The 20,019-nt window shown below is 36.2% G+C and overlaps 1 protein-coding gene and 2 long non-coding RNA genes across 3 annotated transcripts in view; 1 reads left to right on the top strand and 2 right to left on the bottom strand.

Moving 5' to 3' along the window:
* LOC144213118 (uncharacterized) overlaps window positions 1-2,179 on the bottom strand; it is a 9,522-nt gene extending 7,343 nt beyond the window's left edge. The window contains exon 1 of the long non-coding RNA XR_013329887.1: window positions 1-2,179. This exon is cut by the window's left edge and continues 1,869 nt beyond it. This is a non-coding gene — a long non-coding RNA (uncharacterized LOC144213118).
* Window positions 2,180-15,953: 13,774 nt separating this feature from the next.
* On the bottom strand, window positions 15,954-19,342 carry bsx (brain-specific homeobox). The gene is made up of 3 exons (XM_077740865.1): window positions 19,041-19,342; window positions 17,657-17,847; window positions 15,954-17,198 (listed from the first exon to the last, which is right to left on the bottom strand). The coding sequence occupies exons 1-3, from the start codon at window positions 19,282-19,284 to the stop codon at window positions 16,956-16,958; spliced, it is 678 nt and encodes a 225-aa protein (XP_077596991.1). The 5' UTR covers window positions 19,285-19,342; the 3' UTR covers window positions 15,954-16,955.
* LOC144212751 (uncharacterized) lies at window positions 16,821-19,536 on the top strand. Its single transcript, XR_013329811.1, has 3 exons — window positions 16,821-17,207; window positions 17,653-17,805; window positions 19,029-19,536. It is a non-coding gene; the product is annotated as an uncharacterized LOC144212751 (long non-coding RNA).
* Window positions 19,537-20,019: the final 483 nt, after the last annotated feature.

The raw sequence follows: 20,019 nt of genomic DNA, 5'->3' as shown, positions 1-20,019 counted from the left end.
GTTTCTGCAGTGATCATTACCCTGCCATATAAGTACTGGTGGAATCTTTGGCACACAAAAACTATGCTCAGACACTCTTTCTCAATTTTGTTCAGTTTGCTGTCCACCTTGCAGAAAGCAGCACCCAAGCCCACTCATGCTGGCATCACTCTGGATGGTGACAGGTTTTGTGATGTCATAGTATCGGAGAACAGGTGTGTTGGAGACCAGCCGCTTTATCTCATTTACTGCGTCGTCGTGTTTGGCCAGCCAGTGCCATTCTGTATCTTTATCCAAGAGTCTGTGGAGTGATTCACAAGTCTCAGAGAGCTTTGGGAGAAATTTGGCGAGATAGGTCACAAACCCGATGAAGCGTTGCACAGGCTTTGCATTTGTGGGAGTCGGCATCTCCACCAGAGCTCGTGTTTTCTTTGGGTCTATCTTCAATCCATCTGACGACAGTATGTGCCCGTGGAAGTGAACCGACTGAAGTTTGAATTGCAGCTTTCGCTCACTGAGTCTCAACCTCATGGCTCTGCACCACTCCATGAGCGCACGCAGGTTGTTGTCGTGGTCTCGTACAGTGTATGCCTGTGTCACCAGATCCAACAATCAGGATGTCATCCTACTATTGGTTCAATGCCAGGTAAGCCCACTAGACGTTCGTGCTGCTTGCGTTGGGAGATCTCCAGTGCTACCGAAACACCGAATGGCAGCTTGAGCCACCTCATGCGGCCCCACGGCGTCCAAAACGTTGTCAAGCGACTGCTTTCCTCATCAAGTCTGCACTGTAGGAGACCGTCGCGGGGATCGACCAATGTAAATATTTTAGCCTTCGGTAGCTTGTACAGTACATCTTCAAGCGTGTTTTATCTTTTCTGGTTTTGTAACTGTTACCCTATTACTTATCAATGCTGTAGGTTCGCCCACTGGTGCGACATTGCCTGCTCTGATGTGTCTGTCTATTTCGTCCTTGACCCTCTCCCTTAATGCTACAGGAACATTCCGAGGTGGCAATGTACTGGGGGTCATTTGGATCAAGCTCAAAGTGTATTTCACCTGGGACTGACTCAACGAGGTCTTTGAAGACGTCCGCATACTTGTACAGAAGCTGCTCTTTCGTGAGGGGCATGCCTTCTCCTCCCTCTCCAATCTGTGTGGAATCTCTCTTGTGATAGCATAGTTTCACCCGAGTAAAGTCTCATCCTAGCCCCGGCGACAATTTCTCTTTGGTCCTACTGCTCATGACGTTGCAAGTGGCACCGGTGTCTAGCTAGCATGCTTGTCTTTTCTTGTTCAATCGCAGGTGCACAAACCATTTCTTGACTTTTAAATTCCCTGTGCTGATGCATTCTGTGTCCTTGAACGTATTGTTCATATATCCCTCTTCATTTCTAATCTCTTGCTCTACAACTTCCAGCACATTTACTTTCTTGGTCCTGTTAACCGCCTGGCATACCTTAGCAAAATGATTTGCAACGCCACATGCCCGACATCCTTTACCTCAGGCTGGGCATTGTTCCTTCCACGTTTGTGGCTTTTTCCGCAGTATTTGCATTCCAACTGCTCTCTTCTCTTGTCCAGCATTCTATATCTCCCAGTCTGTCTCTCTGCTTCATACACACTGTCTACTTGTAGTTGCGGGCTCTCCATGGTTTTTATGCATTTCTCAGTCAGCTCAGCAAGCTCACATATTTCCACTGCCTCTGGCAACTTGAGGTGTTGCTCACGCAGCTAGCGCCTTCGAGTGTCCTCACTTGCAACTCCGAGCACGAGCCTGTGACAAATCATCTCATCCTTTAACCCACGGTACTCGCACAATGTCGCTCTTTCCTATAGCCTTGTTAAACAACTCTTGTTTGCAGCAACCAAACATATATCTCTCATAAGTCACGTTTCTTGCAGGTTTAAAATACTCTCCCAATGCATTTAAGATGGCAGTTGAGGCTTTCTTTAGGTCATCCGTCAATACCACGTTATGCATTAATACGTGGAGGCACTCGTTACCCATTGGCCCTCTCAGGGCGGCAGCTTGCACCTTCTCAGGTTTCTCGTATAGCCCTGTGGCTAACACAAAGTCCTCAAATCCAGCCCGAAAAACTTCCCTTCTTTTTGCCAAATCCCCGGACATCTGCATGCCCTTTGGGGCCGGAATCGCATAGTTTGCCATTGTTTCTAGTTTTAGCCAGCCACTTCTGACTCCGTGTTTCAGAATGTGTCTTTATTTGAATAAATACAAACAACAGCGCAAAGCATTATGGGTTGAGCTGAGAACATTAAAGTGATAACCCACTAGATGTCACTATACATGACTGTAATCCTTAACAGGCACTGCTCCACAGCAGCGATTCTCCACCGTTGTGCCGCAGCACACTGGTGTGCCATGAGTGATGGTGAGGTGTTCAAAATTGCAAGTAATACAATCTAATATTCAGAGAGAGAAAATAATTTGGATTTAACAAGATTAAAATTGAACAATTTCAAGGTTGAAATCAAAATATGATGAATGTTAAATTATAGATTATACTCTTAGAAGATTCAAATTGTGAAAGTATTTTATTTTTTCTCTCTCTAACATAAACCAGAGGTTGTTTGGTTCCTAGGTCATCAACCTTTGGCGACATAAAGTCTGTGCGAGCACATTTTTTGCATAATATCAGGAGACTTAAGTAATATTTGGGAAAAAGTCATAAAATTATGTGATTAAAAACATTACATTTCTTATTCTTCACTCGAACCAGAAATTGTTCACGGTCTGCATACCTAAACTTTTAGTGACTTTAGGACAGTTAAAACCTTTGATTCCAAAGCCTATTATTAATATAGGCGACATATTTTTAAATTCAAAGATTTTCCGATGGTGGTGTCCCTTGAGATGTTTTCAATGCACAAATTGTGCCGCAGCTCAAGAAAGGTTGGGAAACACTGCTCTTCAGGATGCACTGCAGGGAAAATATAAATATAATCAAGAAGGCTCATTATGTATTTGTAGCCAACATAGTCATTTTGCCAGCATGTGTTGCCTACATTCTAACGCTTATATAAGGTTTTTAATTTTCTACCAGCTCCAGACATTGTTTTTGGTTCCAATCTGGCTCTTTCAACATTTTGGATTGCCGGCTCCTGCACTATGCAAACATGCCCGCAGGGTGGGGCTAAATATTCTTAGAAACTAATGAGTCACAGATCCTCTAAACCAGCATGTCCCCACCTTTTTTTTGAGCTGCGGCACACTTTTTGCATTTAAAAAATCTCAAGGGACACAACCAAAGGAAAATCTTTTAATTTAAAATATTATATAATGTAAAAAAACTCTGCCACCTATATTAATAATAGTCATTGCCATCGAAGTTTTAGCAGCAGGAATCACAAAACCTCCCAAATTATTCAAAAATAAAATTTTTCGTATTGACCTAATGTCACCAAAAAAAAAAAAAAATAAATAAATATATATATATATATATATATATATATATATATATATATATATATATATATATATATATATATATATATATATATATATATATATATATATATATATATATATATATATATATATATATATATATATATATATATATATATATATATATATATATATATATATATATATATATATATATATATATATATATATATATATATATATATATATATATATATATATATATTTATATATCTATATCTATATATCTATCTATATATATATATATATATATATATATATATATATATATATATATATATATATATATATTTATATATCTATATCTATATATCTATCTATATATATATATATATATATATATATATATATATATATATATATATATATATATATATATATATATATATATATATATATATATACACACACACACATATATACTATATATACTATACTAATTGTCCTCTCATAATTATCAAAGCTCCATTTACCCCTGAAATATTTTAATTAGATTACTCCTATTGTGGATTCTTTGAAGCTGTGTTTTGTTGTTAAGTCGTCATATGCCTCACAGGAAAAAATGGGACAGGCCTTTCATTTGATGAGAACCATTGGCTATCTAGACTCAGTCGCTACATCTGTTTTCAATCCCACCTACTCATTTTTACCCTCCTGAAAGCCAGTTAATTGAAGGAGTCTTTCACTGCCAGACATGAAGGGCTTCAAATTAGCATCCTCTTCTGCCCAATGGGAAGATGATGCAGGCATGGAAGCTTTGATGTGAGAAGTGCGCTTCAGTAGGCGGCAGGCTTCGAGAAAATGAGCTGATGGCTTTGCTATTAGGGCCAAATGTAGATGCAGCCATGTGTTGCAAAACGCTTAATCTTTTAATTGATCACCTTCTGCACGGCCTATTCTCGTATTTCCCCCTGCTGTCTGATAATCTGAAACACATTAGTCCATGGCACAGTGTGGAGTGTTTTTCAAAAGGTAGACGTTTTCAAATAGCATGACAAAAAATTCAATACAAAAGACAAGTGTATGCTATTTGAAAGCATCGGCGAAGGAGAGCTGCAACTCATTAATTCTGCAATTATTAAATTGGCATGCATGAAAGGCATTGATTATTACACATTATTTCATCAAATAATTTCTACTCTAGTACCAAAGCAATGATTAATGACGATCAGCCTTTTTTTACTATTGAGTAACGTAAGTCCTGAGTGATGAATTTAATAGAATTGAATGCTGTGTAATGAGATTTAAAGATTAACCACGTAGTGCACTACTAACAACAATTAAGAGACAAGTAAAAAAAATCAATGAATAATACAAATTAAGAATACATATATAATCAATGCGTAAAAAATGAATAAGTAGCCAACATTAGTCAACATAAATAAGGGAAGTGCACAAAAATGTATAACAAACAAACAAACAGATACATAATCAATGAATAATAACAAGAAATAATTAATAAAAATCCTTATAAACAAGTAATAAATTAAGTAGCCAACATAAGTAGTCGAGCCAACATAAGCAGTCAGCAACACAAATAAGTATGCAAGTGCACACATAACAACAACAAACAGATAAATAATAAACAAATAATAATAAAATAAATAATCGATAAATAATAATAAAACAAATAGTAAAAACATAATTAATAAATAAAAAGTCAACATAATAGATAAGTAGTAGTAGTAGTCAACATATTACCTCATTTTCTAAACCGTATTTGTTGCAAAAATTATGAGTGAATCCAGGGTACGGCTTATCGTGCATAAATTAGACTTGACATGTACGAAACTGCAAGGTGACAGTGACGAAACACCATAATGCAATTATTTTAAAAAAGAGATAAAACGCTAAACAACATTTGTTTTGACGTTTATGACTGTATCTAGCATATAATGTGATAAAACTCACTCACTTGTTTCTGCCACGGCTCACTAAGGGTGTCACCACCTTACACTTGTTAAACGTGCTCTGACTGGCCAGAGGCGAGTAGACTTGATAGATGTGTTCATAGTGTTTACCATGTTAGCACATCCCAATAGTTGTTGAGGCTGACCGAAGGTCAATCATTAAAATATCAACCTTGATACCTGCGTAATGTGTATGTCATGCTATTTTTGCACCCAGAGACTAGGTGAACACTAGACCCCTACGGGCACACTTCCTGGTTGTACTGCTCACGTTACTTTCCTTCTATAATTTGTCTATGTGCAGGCAACACTCTTTCGGAACAGAGAAAGGAAATACATTTGCATTTTTTTTTATAAAATAAAACAAAATTCCGCATTGATTTTTATTCTTTTTTAAAAAAATTGTTTGAAAGTGACAAATAATGCATTAATTTGAATCATCGAAATAATTTAGATATTTCGGCATCAGAACCAATATGGCCGCCACAACATCTTAAACTTCTGGCAAAAAAAAATAATTTCTCATTAAAAAAATCAGGTTATCGTCAAGATTGACTCATTTCTTTTTCAAATTGAACAATATGATATTTTGCGTTTCCAAAGAAAGGCATATTAACTTCCTTATGAAACAGTGGGGCAAATAAGTATTTAGTCAACCACCAATTGTGCATGTTATCCTACTTGAAAAGATTAAAGAGGCCTATAATTGTCAACATGGCTAATCCTAAACCATGAAGACAAAATGTGGAGAAAAAAAAATCTCTTCGATTTTGAAAGAAATTATTTGGAAATCATGGTTAAAAATAAGTGTTTGGTCAATACCAATAGTTCTTCTCAATACTTTTTTATGTACCCTTTGTTGGCAATAACAGAGGCCAAAGATTTTCTGTAATTTTTCACAAAATTTTCACCCCCTGTTGCTGGCATTTTGGCCCATTCCTACATGCAGATCTCCTCTAGAGCATTGGTGTTTTGGTGCTGTCGTTGGGCAAAACGTACTTTCGACTCCCTCTACAGATTTTTGCTGGGGTTGAGATCTGGAGAATGGCTAGGCCAGTCCAGGACCTTGAAATGCTTCTTACAAAGCCACTCCATTGTTGCCCTGTCTGTGTGTTTTGGATCATCGTCATGCTGAAAGATGCAGCCACGTCTCATCTTCAATGTCCTTGCTGATGGAAAATGTTCACTCAAAATCTCTCAATACATGGCCCCAATCATTCTTTCCTTTACACAGATCAGTCGTCCTGGTCTCTTTGCAGAAGAAAAGCCCCAAAGCATGTTGTTTCCACCCCCATGCTTCACAGTGGGTATGGTGTTCTTCGGATGCACTTCAGTATTCTGTCAGGAGCAGGTCAGACCGGCCACTCCCTCGTATCGTCAAGGGCTGGCGCGGATGCTCGCCAGACGAGGTTACCGTTATAGCCCATCCGCCCTCCATGCCTGCTTTTCGCTTCTCATGGTTATTCTGCATTAGGACGTCTAGAATCCGTCCTTTAGAGGGGAGGTACTGTCAGGGACAGCTCGTTTGTCCTTCCTGACTTGCCGTTAGACTAGAGCAGCTGCGAGTGATTCTTGATTACTTCCTGATGTGGGTATTTAAGCACCACGGAAGTGGTAGTCATTGATACAGCATACATCGCTGCAAAGGCACTGTTCTCCATGCTCCGGTTTAGTTTAGTTTTGGGATGTACAAGTCATTGTAATTTTGTAAAGCGTTTTGAGTCATTAAAATTACTATCATGAGCACAGTTTGTCTCGTCCCTTACTGCTTCCCTGCTACTGGGTCCAAATCCCCCTGATCTCGCCACAAAGTCTCGGCGCGGACAAACAAACTCCTCCAAACATGACAACCTGTGTCTCTAACAAAAAGTTCTATTTTGGTTTCATCTGACCATAACACATTCATCCAGGTCCCCCAGTGTGATTCTGGGATTTTTGCTCACCGTTCTTGCTATAATTTTGATGCCACAAGGTGAGATCTTGCATGGAGCACCAGATTGAGGGAGATTATCAGTGGTCTTGTATTTCTTCCATTTTCTAATAATTGCTCCCACAATTGATTTCTTTACACCAACCATTTTACGTATTCCGAGTCTTCTGAGCCTTGTACCGGTCTACAATTTTGTCTCTGGTGTCCTTCGATAGATCTTTGGTCTTGGCCATGGTGAAGTTTGGAGTGTGAGAGACTGAGGTTGTAGACAGGTGTCTTTTATACTGATAATGAGTTAAAACAGATGCTTTTACTACAGGTAACAAGTGAAGACCTCGTTAGAGATCGTTAGAAGTTAGACCTCTTTGACAGCCAGAAGTCTAGCTTTTTTGTAGGTGAACAAATACCTATTTTCCATTCAAAATTGGATTTTTTTTTTTTTAATCAAGCAATGTGATTCTCACTTTTTTCCCCACATTCTGTCTCTCATGGTTCAGGTTTATCTATGTTAACAATTAGAGATTTCTCGAATCTTTTCAAGTCTGAGAACCTGCACATTTGGTGTTTGACTGAATACTTATTTGCCCAACTTTATTTACCCAAATTATGTCCATGAATAGAGAGAAATTGTAAAATTCAGTGATTTTAAGGATATTTTAATGGTACGGCTTCTATACGTGGGGTCGGCTTAAATGTGAGAATATGAGGCAAATAAGAAGTAGTCAATATAGATTAATATTCAACATGAATTAGTGGTCACATAAGTACGTATGTACAAAAGGGACCAAAGTGATTCGCAACCAATGGAGTTTTGGTCCACGATAAGTCTTATGTCACTCATGTCACTGTACTGTCCTACATCAAAAACTGCTCGGACAACGTCACTGTTAATAAAAGAATAAAGGTTTTTCCTAACCAAAAACCCTGGATGAACAAGGAGACACAGGCTCTCAAATGCCGTAACATCGTCTTCAGGTCAAGGGACAAGTACAACACAGCGGTGCCAGAGCTGAGCTGAAGAGAGGCATTAAAAAGACCAAGGCAGCTTGTACAAAGAAAATTGAGGAGCACTTCACAGGAAATAACCCAAACTAGATGTATCAGGGAATAGGACATATCATCAATTACAATGACAATAATATGTCTGTTATTGCAGATGCCTCACTAGCTGAGGAACTGAACCGTTTCTGATTATTATCCCTGTCCCTAAAAAGCCAACCATTGACAGCCTGAATGACTATAGGCCTGTTACACTCACGCCTGTGGTCATGAAGTGCTTTGAAAAGTTGGTCGCCCGCCATATCAGGAATACAATCCTTCCCTCAGTTCACCCTCACCAGTTTGCTTATAGAGCCAACAGGTCCACTGAGGATGCTATCGCCATTTCTCTACACTGCACTGAGCCACTTGGAGCACCATGGGAATCACGTGAGGATTCTTTTCATTGATTACAGCTCAGCCTTCAACACTATAATACCGGACATTCTGACAGACAAACTACCACCTTAGACTATCCTATTCCATCTGCTGCTGGATTAAGAACTTCTTAATAAACCGACCACACACTGTTATACTTGGTCCCCACCTCTCTAACCTCCATTACACTGAGCACTGGCTCCCCTCAAGGCTGTGTACTGACTCCTCTTCTGTACTCCCTGTACTCATACGACTGTACACCAACCCACCAGTCCGACTCGATGAGTCGGCCTACAGAGATGAGGTCAACAAACTGTCTTCGTGGTGCACAGTGAACATAAATGGAGTGGGTAGAAAGGGTCAAGTCCTTTAAATTCATGGGGGTCCGCCTCACGGATAAGCTCTCCTGGTCTACAAACACCACGGCAAGAGTGAAGAAGGCCAAGAAACGACTCCATTTCCTCGTGGCACTCAGGAGGAACAACTTGGACACTAAGCTTCTGGTAACATTCTATATAGCAACTGTGGAGAGCATCTTGGCTTACTGCATCATAGTGTGGTACGCTGGAAGCACGGCAGCAGACAAAAAGGCAATGCAAAGAGTGATTGACACTGCACAGAAGATCGTTGGTTGTTCTCTGCTCTCACTGGAAGACATTGCTAGCCCTTGTTACCTCAGCAGAGCCAGAAACATTGTCAGGGACCCAAACCACTCTGGTCACAACCTGTTCCAGCTGCTGACCTCTGGCGGGCGTTACAGGTCTCACAAAGTACAGCGAGATAGGCTTAAGGACAGTTTTTCCCCACATCCATTAGGACTCTAACCTTGTGGTAGCACGACACACAATCCCTTCTGTGTAAGAACTGAGAGGTGAGATAACGTTGGGCGGTGATCTGCCTCCTACTAGCTGACTGAAGGTAAGTGAGGAGACAGTGAGAGGCCTATGTCTGATTTTTATTATTATTAAAAGTCTTGAATGGGTCTCCCTAGGTACATAACTTGAGATGAGTACGGTGATGGCTCTTGGGAAGAAACTGTCCTGAGTATTTTTGTCTTGGCTTTTATGGCCCTGTAGCGCCCGCCAGAGGGCAGCAGATTGAAGAGGTGAAAGTCGGCGTCTGTATTGTCTTTTATGATGATCTTCACCTTTCCTAGGGTATTGGATTCGTAGATGGGGGACAGGGTAGAGAGGGGAGAATTGAGGTTCTTTTGGGCTGTGTTGCAGTCTTTCCCTGTTGGCTTCCGTGCAGGTTGAGTGTCACACTGACACAGTGTAGGTCAGCATGTCTGACCGGTAGAAGGTCACCAGCAGGTTGGTGTTTAGTTGCTACTTCCTAAGTACTCTAAGGAGATGTAGCCTCTGCCATGCCCTCTTGATGAGTGTTGTGATGTTTGCACCACCAATGATGCTGAATATGACATGAATGTTTATTTCACAAACACCCACTACACCTATATACAAGGCAATATATCCAACTATTAATGCCTAAATTCCAACAGTTGGTAAACTCCTGCTCTCCATTAATGCCACCAAGGATTTCAAGTCAGTGGACTTTCGGCTATCCCCTCAGGCATTGATAATGTGGAATACATTTGTTTCTTTTGTGAAAATATTATAGACCTCCGATTATTAATTCATTTGGCCTTACTCTTATCTTCAAAAGGGTCGCTGGGGTGCTGGATTTTATCTCAACCAACAACGGCACCACTCAGTTGAAACAATTAATTGTACATGTAAAATGATATTTAAAGCTTTCACCACATAGTACAAAAATGACAACAACATACAGACAAATGATTAAATAAATATTAACTAAGTAAGTAGTCCAAGTGAAGTCCGCAGAGCGTAGCGGGCTTGTTCCGTCTGAAGTCCAGGATGAGTTACATGGTTGTGGAGACGTTCACCACCAAGTTGTTGAGAGCGTTCCACTCGCTGAGTCTATGGATGCAACAACAAACAACAAAAACATATATTATCAAAATACAATAATGATGAATAAATAATCACTGAAATAGTAATAGATAAATAAGTGGTCAACATAATAAATAAGTAGTATAGGTAGTAGTAGTAATAACTCTTGATTACGTCTTAGGTGCAAAACTCGAGTTGAGTATGGTGACAGCTCTTTGGAAGAAAGTGTCTGTGAAATGCTAAACTTTTTAAGTTATTAACGATTGCATGTTGGATGTACAACTACTTTTGGATTGGATGTTTATCGGTGTTCACTCTTCATCCAAAAAGCAAGAAAGACATGTTAAAGTCTGTATCGGTATTCGATTATTGATGTTTCGGAGCACATGGCTTGAGGCACGGGAGATTCATAGTCATTACAGTAATAGTTGGATTGAAGATAACAACTAATCACTCTTGTGATTATTTCTCCGTTTTTCAAGGTGATGTGTGTGCGTGAATGTGCGAGTCTTGGGTCACTCACATGGAATAGCATTTAGCACGCTATCTTCGGCCGCCATTATCGTTAGCATCATATGCGCAGTATATATGACGGTCGTAGCAAGGTAGTTATGTTATTGATATTTCATTGTATATTGTATATTTCAAAAACAACATCTTAGAACCCAAAATTGTATGTACATTTACACTTGTGTACACACATGTATATATATATACATGGGTGTAATTGTATATTATGGGGTTTTGTGTTGATAAAGATTACAGTAAAAGTTGGATTGAAGATGACAACTAATCACAGTTGTGATTATTTCTCCCTATGTTTCAAGTATGAAAATGCAGGGTGCTACATGTCCTTGAGTCCGTTTGTCTTGGCTGTGATGGCTCTGTTGCACCTTCCAGACAAAAGCAAGTTGAAGTGGTGGATGCCGGTGTGCGTATTGTCTTTTATACTGCTCTGGCCTTCTAAGGCACTTTGGATTCGTAGATGGTGGTCAGGATAGGTAGGGGGCAGTTGATGATCTTTTCGGCTGTGTTGATCACACTCTGCAAACCTTTCCTGTGGGGTTCCTGGCTTCTTGAGCACAACACTGGCACAGCATAGGTCAGCATGCTCTCAATGATAGACGAGTGTGTGGTGTTTGCAGACAGAAGGTCAGCAGTGTCAGGCCTCAGACCAGACTGGTGGCTGGTTGGGCCTGTCACCCTATCACAGGCCCAGCCCCTAATGATAGGACTGATGCCAGGTGCGAGTCATTAGCCAAGAAACAGTATTTAAGGCAGTGGTCTCAAACCGGTTCCACATAGGGCCGCAGTGGGTCCTGGTTTTTGTTCCAACCGATCCAGTGCCGACATTTTAACCAATCAGGTGTCTTTAAAATAAGTAGCACCTGACTCTAATTAACTGATTGCACTTGCAAAAGGTATACTTGTTGAGTTGGAATGAAAACCTGCACCCACTGCGGCCCTTTGAGGACCGGTTTGAGAACACTGATTTAAGGCCATGCTGCTGGATCGTCTTATCAGTTCACTGTTACCCCTTGCTTGCCTTGTTGATCTATGACCTCTTGTTTTGCTCCCAGGATTCCAACCACGCTTAGCCCCACGACCAAAGATAACGGACCACGGATCACGGAACACGGATTACGGACCACGGATCACGGACCACAGATTACGGACCACGGATTACGGACAACGGACAACGGATAACAGACAACAGACAACAGACAACAGACAACAGACAACAGTCAACAGACAACAGACACTGGACAAGGACCTCGCTTCCTACCCGGTACCCTCCACACCGACGCCACGGAAAACGACCTTCCTGCAACAGCCAACGACCCACCACCGCTATCCCCTCATGTGCTTTCCAGCTTCCTGGACGAGCCTAATAAAGATTTGGAACGAACTAAACTCGCACCCTCGACTGCTTTGGGGCCCGCCACCCACGATCATAACAAGCAGAGATGTGGACTATTACTAGGAATTTGAATGTTTCCACTTGATCCACACATTCGGCGTTAATATACAAGGGCGAGGGATTAGCCTTGTTCCGTTGGAAGTCTAGGATGAGTTCTCTGGTTTTTGAGTTCAGCGCCGAGTTGTTGAGAGCGCGCCATTCGATGAGTCTAAAGACCTCATCTCTGTAGGCCGCTTCATTCTCCTCTATGATCATCCCCACCACCGTCGTATCGTCCACAAATTTCACAATGATGTTCTCAGAGGGGCGGCCCGGCGACTGAGTGGTTTGTGCGTCGGCCTCATAGTGGGCGACCTGGGTTCAAATCCGGGCTGGTCCACATGTGTGGAGTTTGCTTGTTCTCCCCACGCCTGTACGGGTTTTCAGTGGGTACTCCGGTTTCCTCCCATACTTCAAAAACATGCATGGTAGGCTGATTGGACATTCTAAATTGCCCATAACAGTAGTGTGAGCATGATTGGTTGTTTGTCTCCTTCTGTCCTGTGATTGGATGCCCACCAATTCAGGGTGTTGTCCCCCGCCTCAGGCCCAAAGTCACCTGGGATTGGCGTCAGCACCACTGTGACCCTAATGAGGATAAAGCGGTTCACAAAAAGAGATGAGAGAGTCATACTTATAGGTATGAATGCCTTTAGGTTACTATTTTTTTATATGCAAATGAGTGACTCGAGATACGAAAAAGATCGAAGTTATAAAATCCAGCATAGAGTAATTGCATTTCCTTATCCGTCATTTTGTTTGGAAAATATTGTCGCGGATGCATTGATTCTCACTTCAGAAGCTCGCTTCACTCTACTGGGCTCTCATGGGCTATATCACAACAACCACTATCCATGTTTCAAGATTCTCTCTTACATACCTGTCAACCTCAGTTAATTGTTCAATAAAAAACGTACAAATGCAACGTGACACAGACATTTTTACATTTTTTTGCACACACACACACACACACACACACATTTAAAGGGTTTAGTTGGTAGTTGTGTGAGGACCACAATATATATATATATATATATATATATATATATATATATATATATATATATATATATATATATATATATATATATATATATATATATATATATATATATATATATATATATATATATATATATATATATATATATATATATATATATATATATATATATATATATATATATATATATATATATATATATATATATATATATATATATATATATATGTATATATATATATGTATATATATATATATATATATATATATATATATATATATATATATATATATATATATATATATATATATATATATATATATATATATATATATATATATATATATATATATATATATATATATATATATATATATATATATATATATATATATATATATATATATATATATATATATATATATATATATATATATATATATATATATATATATATATATATATATATATATATATATATATATATATATATATATATATATATATATATATATATATATATATATATATATATATATATATATATATATATATATATATATATATATATATATATATATATATATATATATATATATATATATATATATATATATATATATATATATATATATATATATATATATATATATATATATATATATATATATATATATATATATATATATATATATATATATATATATATATACACACACACATACATACATTCATACAATTTCCATTGATGAAACAAAGAGTCAGTGTTTTTGTTTCCTATAAATAGGGTTTTGTATCTATACTCTCCATCTTTTTCACGATTTCTGAAAGTCGAGGTGAAAGGTGTTCGTGCTGCAAACAAGAAAGTGCATTTTCTAAGACCCCGCAGAGAAGAGCCCGAAAAGGTTTGTGAGGAAGATTGGTAAAATCCTTCCACATGATTAGAATTTCTCAATATGCACTCTTTTTGGAGAGTCTACAAATGACCACATCAATTCAGCATTCAAATATGTTGTGTAGTCATTTTACATTACCGGTTTAATTTTTTAAAATCTGATTTCTTTCAATTCTTCTTCCAGCATACTAAAAGGTGAAATAATTATTTTTATTATGTGTTCCTTTATACCAGTGTTTCCCAACCCTTTTTGAGTTTCGGCACACTTTTTGCATTGAAAAATCCCAAGGCACACCACTATCTGAAAATCTTCTTAATCAAAACTATGTCACCTATATTAACATTATTAAGTCGTTCTCATAAATGTTTTATTAACAAGACTTAATGTAGACTAATTGCTTCTACACACGCGAAGGTGTTACTTGTCTAAAAAAGCGCTACTTCTAAATAAATATCATTGGAATTGTATGTAACCATTGTTTTAGAACGGTTTCAATTCTAAAGAAAATTGGTGTCAATGGACTATGTAGACATCTGTGAGATAACATAATGTTAACATTAATGTTTATGTGTGCTATTGTTAATAAATGTATGCCATAAAAGTTGAGTGGGCCTAGTTATCTTTATATAAAGGTCCTTATCAATTATTACATTAAGGAAATAAACCCTATAAAATGTAGTTTCTTACTATTTACCCCACAGGGAGTTCTTACAGGCTAACTAGCCATATGGGCTATTTGACCGGTTACCGGCTAAATAGCCCCCGGACTATTTGACCGGTTACCGGCTACGGAGCCACTGCCTTAAATTATTGACTTTTCCTCACTACATTACGTAAAAAGTAAGAGACTTTACATCGCCAAAAGTTGATGCCACTGAGAAACCAAACAATAATCATGGTTCACGTTCCTATAAAAAACAGGAAAATGACTTAAATCTCGTAAAAATACCACTTTTTTCCCCCTCCCAAAGAGCTTCCAGTTTACTTTACATTAGAAATAAGAGACAAAATGGCTTAATCCCATTTCATTACGATTTGAATCTTGTTAGACTTCTCTGATTTCATATTTCCATTTTAAACTCGTAATAGTTCGATTTTAATCTCTTAATATTGAGATTTCTCTTGGATCATTACGATGTATGACTTTTTATTATTTCCCGCGGCACACCATAGCATCTGTCACGGCACACCAGCGTGTCGCGGCACATTGGTTGGTAAACACTGCTTTATACAATTGATTAATGTGACACTGTTGGGTCTGGTCCTTTCATCTTCTACTTTTTTTAGACGCTGTTAAAAGAAGTAATCTAGGCTAGGCAAACTTTCTTATTTGAAATAAAAAAATACATATATTTTCCTTTTTCCTGTTTATTATGATTTCATTACAAATGGCATTATTAAAAACAAAACCCGTTTTTTTCGAAAATCATTGAATTTCTAAAAAAAAATGTTTTCAGACAAACAAAATAAAGCAAACCAAGTCATCAGAGTTTTATTTAACGTCTCACATTTACTAGAATAAGCAGACTTCGAGTATTACACAGGACATTGGTCAAACACTGTGGCCTACCCGTACGAAATTCCTAATTTTCTCAGCGCTATATCCGGGGGGAAATTTTCAAAGTCCCTAGTTCTTGCTTCTGTTTTCTAAAGCACTTGATCACACATCTCTTTTGTGTTTGCCACGTTTTATTGAGCACAACACAATAAGATAACGATTAACCCGGGAGTCCGCCGTCTTAAAAAACGGCCTCTCGTCCTTAATCAAAAAAGGTCCATTCAAACATCATTTGTTTTACTGATCAATATCAGTGACAAGGGTGTACATAATGTGCACAAAACAGACGTCAAGCGTTTGTGACGTAAAACAATCAGGAAAGAAGGAAAATATACCCCATATATATTTATATAAAAAGAAGAATTGGCTTCAATATACAGAAGCTATTTATTAGTTTACTGAGGAGAATAGAAGAATCTGTCCATTGCAGCATACACAAACAAGAGTATCTTCTACAATACAAGTATAATTGATATATCGAGAAATCAATACACACTAATATAGATATGGCATTGAACTGAATAGAAGTCCCGCAAGAATGTAAATATAAATATGTGTAGTATATACTTTATGAGCATTGGGAAGCTTTTTAAAAGTGTGTTAAAAAAATTAAATAGGCTGCAGTTTTAAAATAAAAACCGAAATTAAAAAAAAAAAAAAATTTAAAATGCATCAATGTGAAATTAAATTAGTTAATTTCATAGTTGGAAATTAACATTAGATTTCATCATCTATTTTCAATTTATTTACAGAGAGAAACGGATTTTCTTTTGAAACTGTCAACGGGTGCATGGCTATATGGAACGGTAGGTCATTTTTCTTCAGTAGATATTTCGAATGACAGTAATATAAAGATAGCATAATTTACAAATGGATATACAATGTTGTAAGTAGCTGCTCAAAAAACAGCCACGCATGCACTATAGAAGATGATCCGGAGAGCAAATATCATCCTCAATATCCACATCGTCGTCGTTTTCTTCCAGCAAATAAGTGTCCCGCTCAATTGGTCGTTTCAGATCTTCGTTACTCTTCTCGGTCAATTCACTTTCATTCAGGTTTTCTACGGATCTTTCTAGCTTCCCGGGTGCCTTTTGCTCATCCTGTGCTTTTCGTAGCTGCTTCTTGTGCTTCATCCGCCGGTTTTGAAACCACGTTTTCACCTGTGGATGGTAAGGTTGGTATAAAAAAGAAGAAGCCCGCAACCAGTAAAGAAACTAACACATTAAAAAAAAAAAAAACATGCAGGATTTTTTAACGAATAATTGAAATCATGGATCCTTGAACTAAAATGCATTTTCCAGGTGGTCTCAATTTATGCAACGTTTCATGACTAGCAATCAATTATTGTGGGAAGCGATGCTATTACTTTTGTTTTCGCTTATACATTAATTGCTATGTTTTGTGTTAAATTCGTTTATATGAACGTTAAACATAAATCATTGGCGGTAAAACGGAAGTGAAGATAGTCGTTTTAAAGAGTTAAAATAAAGTACCACTCCGATCTGTTCACATTAAGTTTCTTGATTTAAAACAAAAACGAATAAATTGACAAAAGAACTGCACAAATGGTTTTATATTTTAGTTAGAAATCGTCTATTTTTCCTTTTCCGTGAGGTACCTGCGTTTCGGAAAGACTTAGTGCAGTGGCAAGCTCCACTCTCTCAGGAGTGGACAAGTAGCGCTGGATCTCAAACCTCTTTTCTAAACCGGAGAGTTGCGAGTCGGAGAACACTGTCCTAGCCTTCCTGCGTCTGCAGTGCTTCCCCGGTAAGTCTGCGTGGTGCTGGAACAAGGCCGGCATCTGCATTCCTTGGTGGGGAGGACATGAGAATTAAACGAAATAGACATCTTAAAAACGTATTTTAACTCATTCTGTAGGCCGAATTGTCTTCAATACAAATTGCTTAAATTCAACGACGGTAAAGAAACTGATTTGACTATATGTTCATAAAATTGCATGGTCAAATAATAATAATACAGTTCCAATTCATCAATATTAGATATCTTGATTTCCGTTGAGGAAACAAAGAATATTTTATTTTTTTGTTACCTAGTGAGATAGGCAAAATATCGAATATAACTCATTGGACATTAGAATGTCGAGAGCCTGTCCAAAAAGCAAAGGCACTTCAAAATAACTATTTCTACATTGAGCCCCAGACGGTGCATGCAGCTGTATTAATGTTGTGGCCTAAGCTTTAGCTTTCATGTCTGCAAGGTTCGTTGTTCAAAAAGAAATTGCAAATATTTTTTGGGGGATTTAGAAAAACTCTTGGTTGTCTTTTTAACCTGAAATAAACATGTCAAAATTTTTACTTATATTCAAACCTGACCGTTAAAATGTAATACACTACCTGCAGCCAAATCAAATTGATCAAATTGTATATTTGTATGATACTTAAATTAAAGCCTATATATATATATATATATATATATATATATATATATATATATATATATATATATATATATATATATATATATATATATATATATATATATATATATATATATATATATATATATATATATATATATATATATATATATATATATATATATATATATATATATATATATATATATATATATATATATATATATATATATATATATATATATATATATATATATATATATATATATATATATATATATATATATATATATATATATATATATATATATATATATATATATATATATATATATATATATATATATATATATATATATATATATATATATATATATATATATATATATATATATATATATATATATATATATATATATATATATATATATATATATATATATATATATATATATATATATATATATATATATATATATATATATATATATATATATATATATATATATATATATATATATATATATATATATATATATATATATATATATATAAATGTAGCTACCTGTTAACAACATTCGGCTCTTACCAACTAACATATTTTTATTATCAGAGCTCTGCTTACCAGATGTAAAGAAGTACTGATGATGCTCTGGTTTGTGGAGCGGATGGTGCGGATGTGGAGCCAATACTGGCGTAGGCATCAATGGGTATCCATACTCCAGGATCGGCATACGTGAGGCCACGGCGCTACAGAAAGGCGATTGAATAACCTCTCTCAATGGCTTGGGTTTGTGTAATAAAATGTCTTCTATGAAAAATGATGTTGACCTCTGCGTGGGTGCCGGCGTTGGATAGTTCATGGTCATGCTGATAGTTATTGAAACCTTGCTGTTATTTTAACATACAACAGCACCAACCTCCTATTTCTCCCGGTTTTAAATGTACCCTCTTTTTTCTGTCAACACGTTATATATCTCGGAAAGGGCAGATTGCTATCAATTTGTTATTGAGGCAGAACCGTGGAAATTGATTTAGCCATCAGCCAATTAGAGTACAGATGGGCGGGAGAGAAAGATGACGGGCAATGTCTGAACTCCTATTGGTTTAAATTTTACCACTTGAAGAAATGGTGATCATCCAGAAAAATAGTGTGTATATTATTTTATTTGCTTGAAAATTGATATATATATATATATATATATATATATATATATATATATATATATATATATATATATATATATATATATATATATATATATATATATATATATATATATATATATATATATATATATATATATCAATTATATAATAATTTATATTATATATTATATTATACATATCAATATATCAATCATATATATACATATATATATATGTATATATATATATATATATATATATATATATATGTATATATATATATATATATATATATATATCAATTATATAATAATTTATATTATATATTATATTATACATAACAATATATCAATCATATATATACATATATATATATATATATATATATATATATATATATATATATATATATATATATATATATATATATATATATATATATATATATATATATA

This window comes from Stigmatopora nigra, chromosome 19, assembly GCF_051989575.1.
Source record: "Stigmatopora nigra isolate UIUO_SnigA chromosome 19, RoL_Snig_1.1, whole genome shotgun sequence".
NCBI lineage: Eukaryota > Metazoa > Chordata > Actinopteri > Syngnathiformes > Syngnathidae > Stigmatopora > Stigmatopora nigra.
The sequence above is the reverse complement of the archived record's forward strand: the minus strand, read 5'-3'. Positions and strand labels throughout refer to the sequence as shown.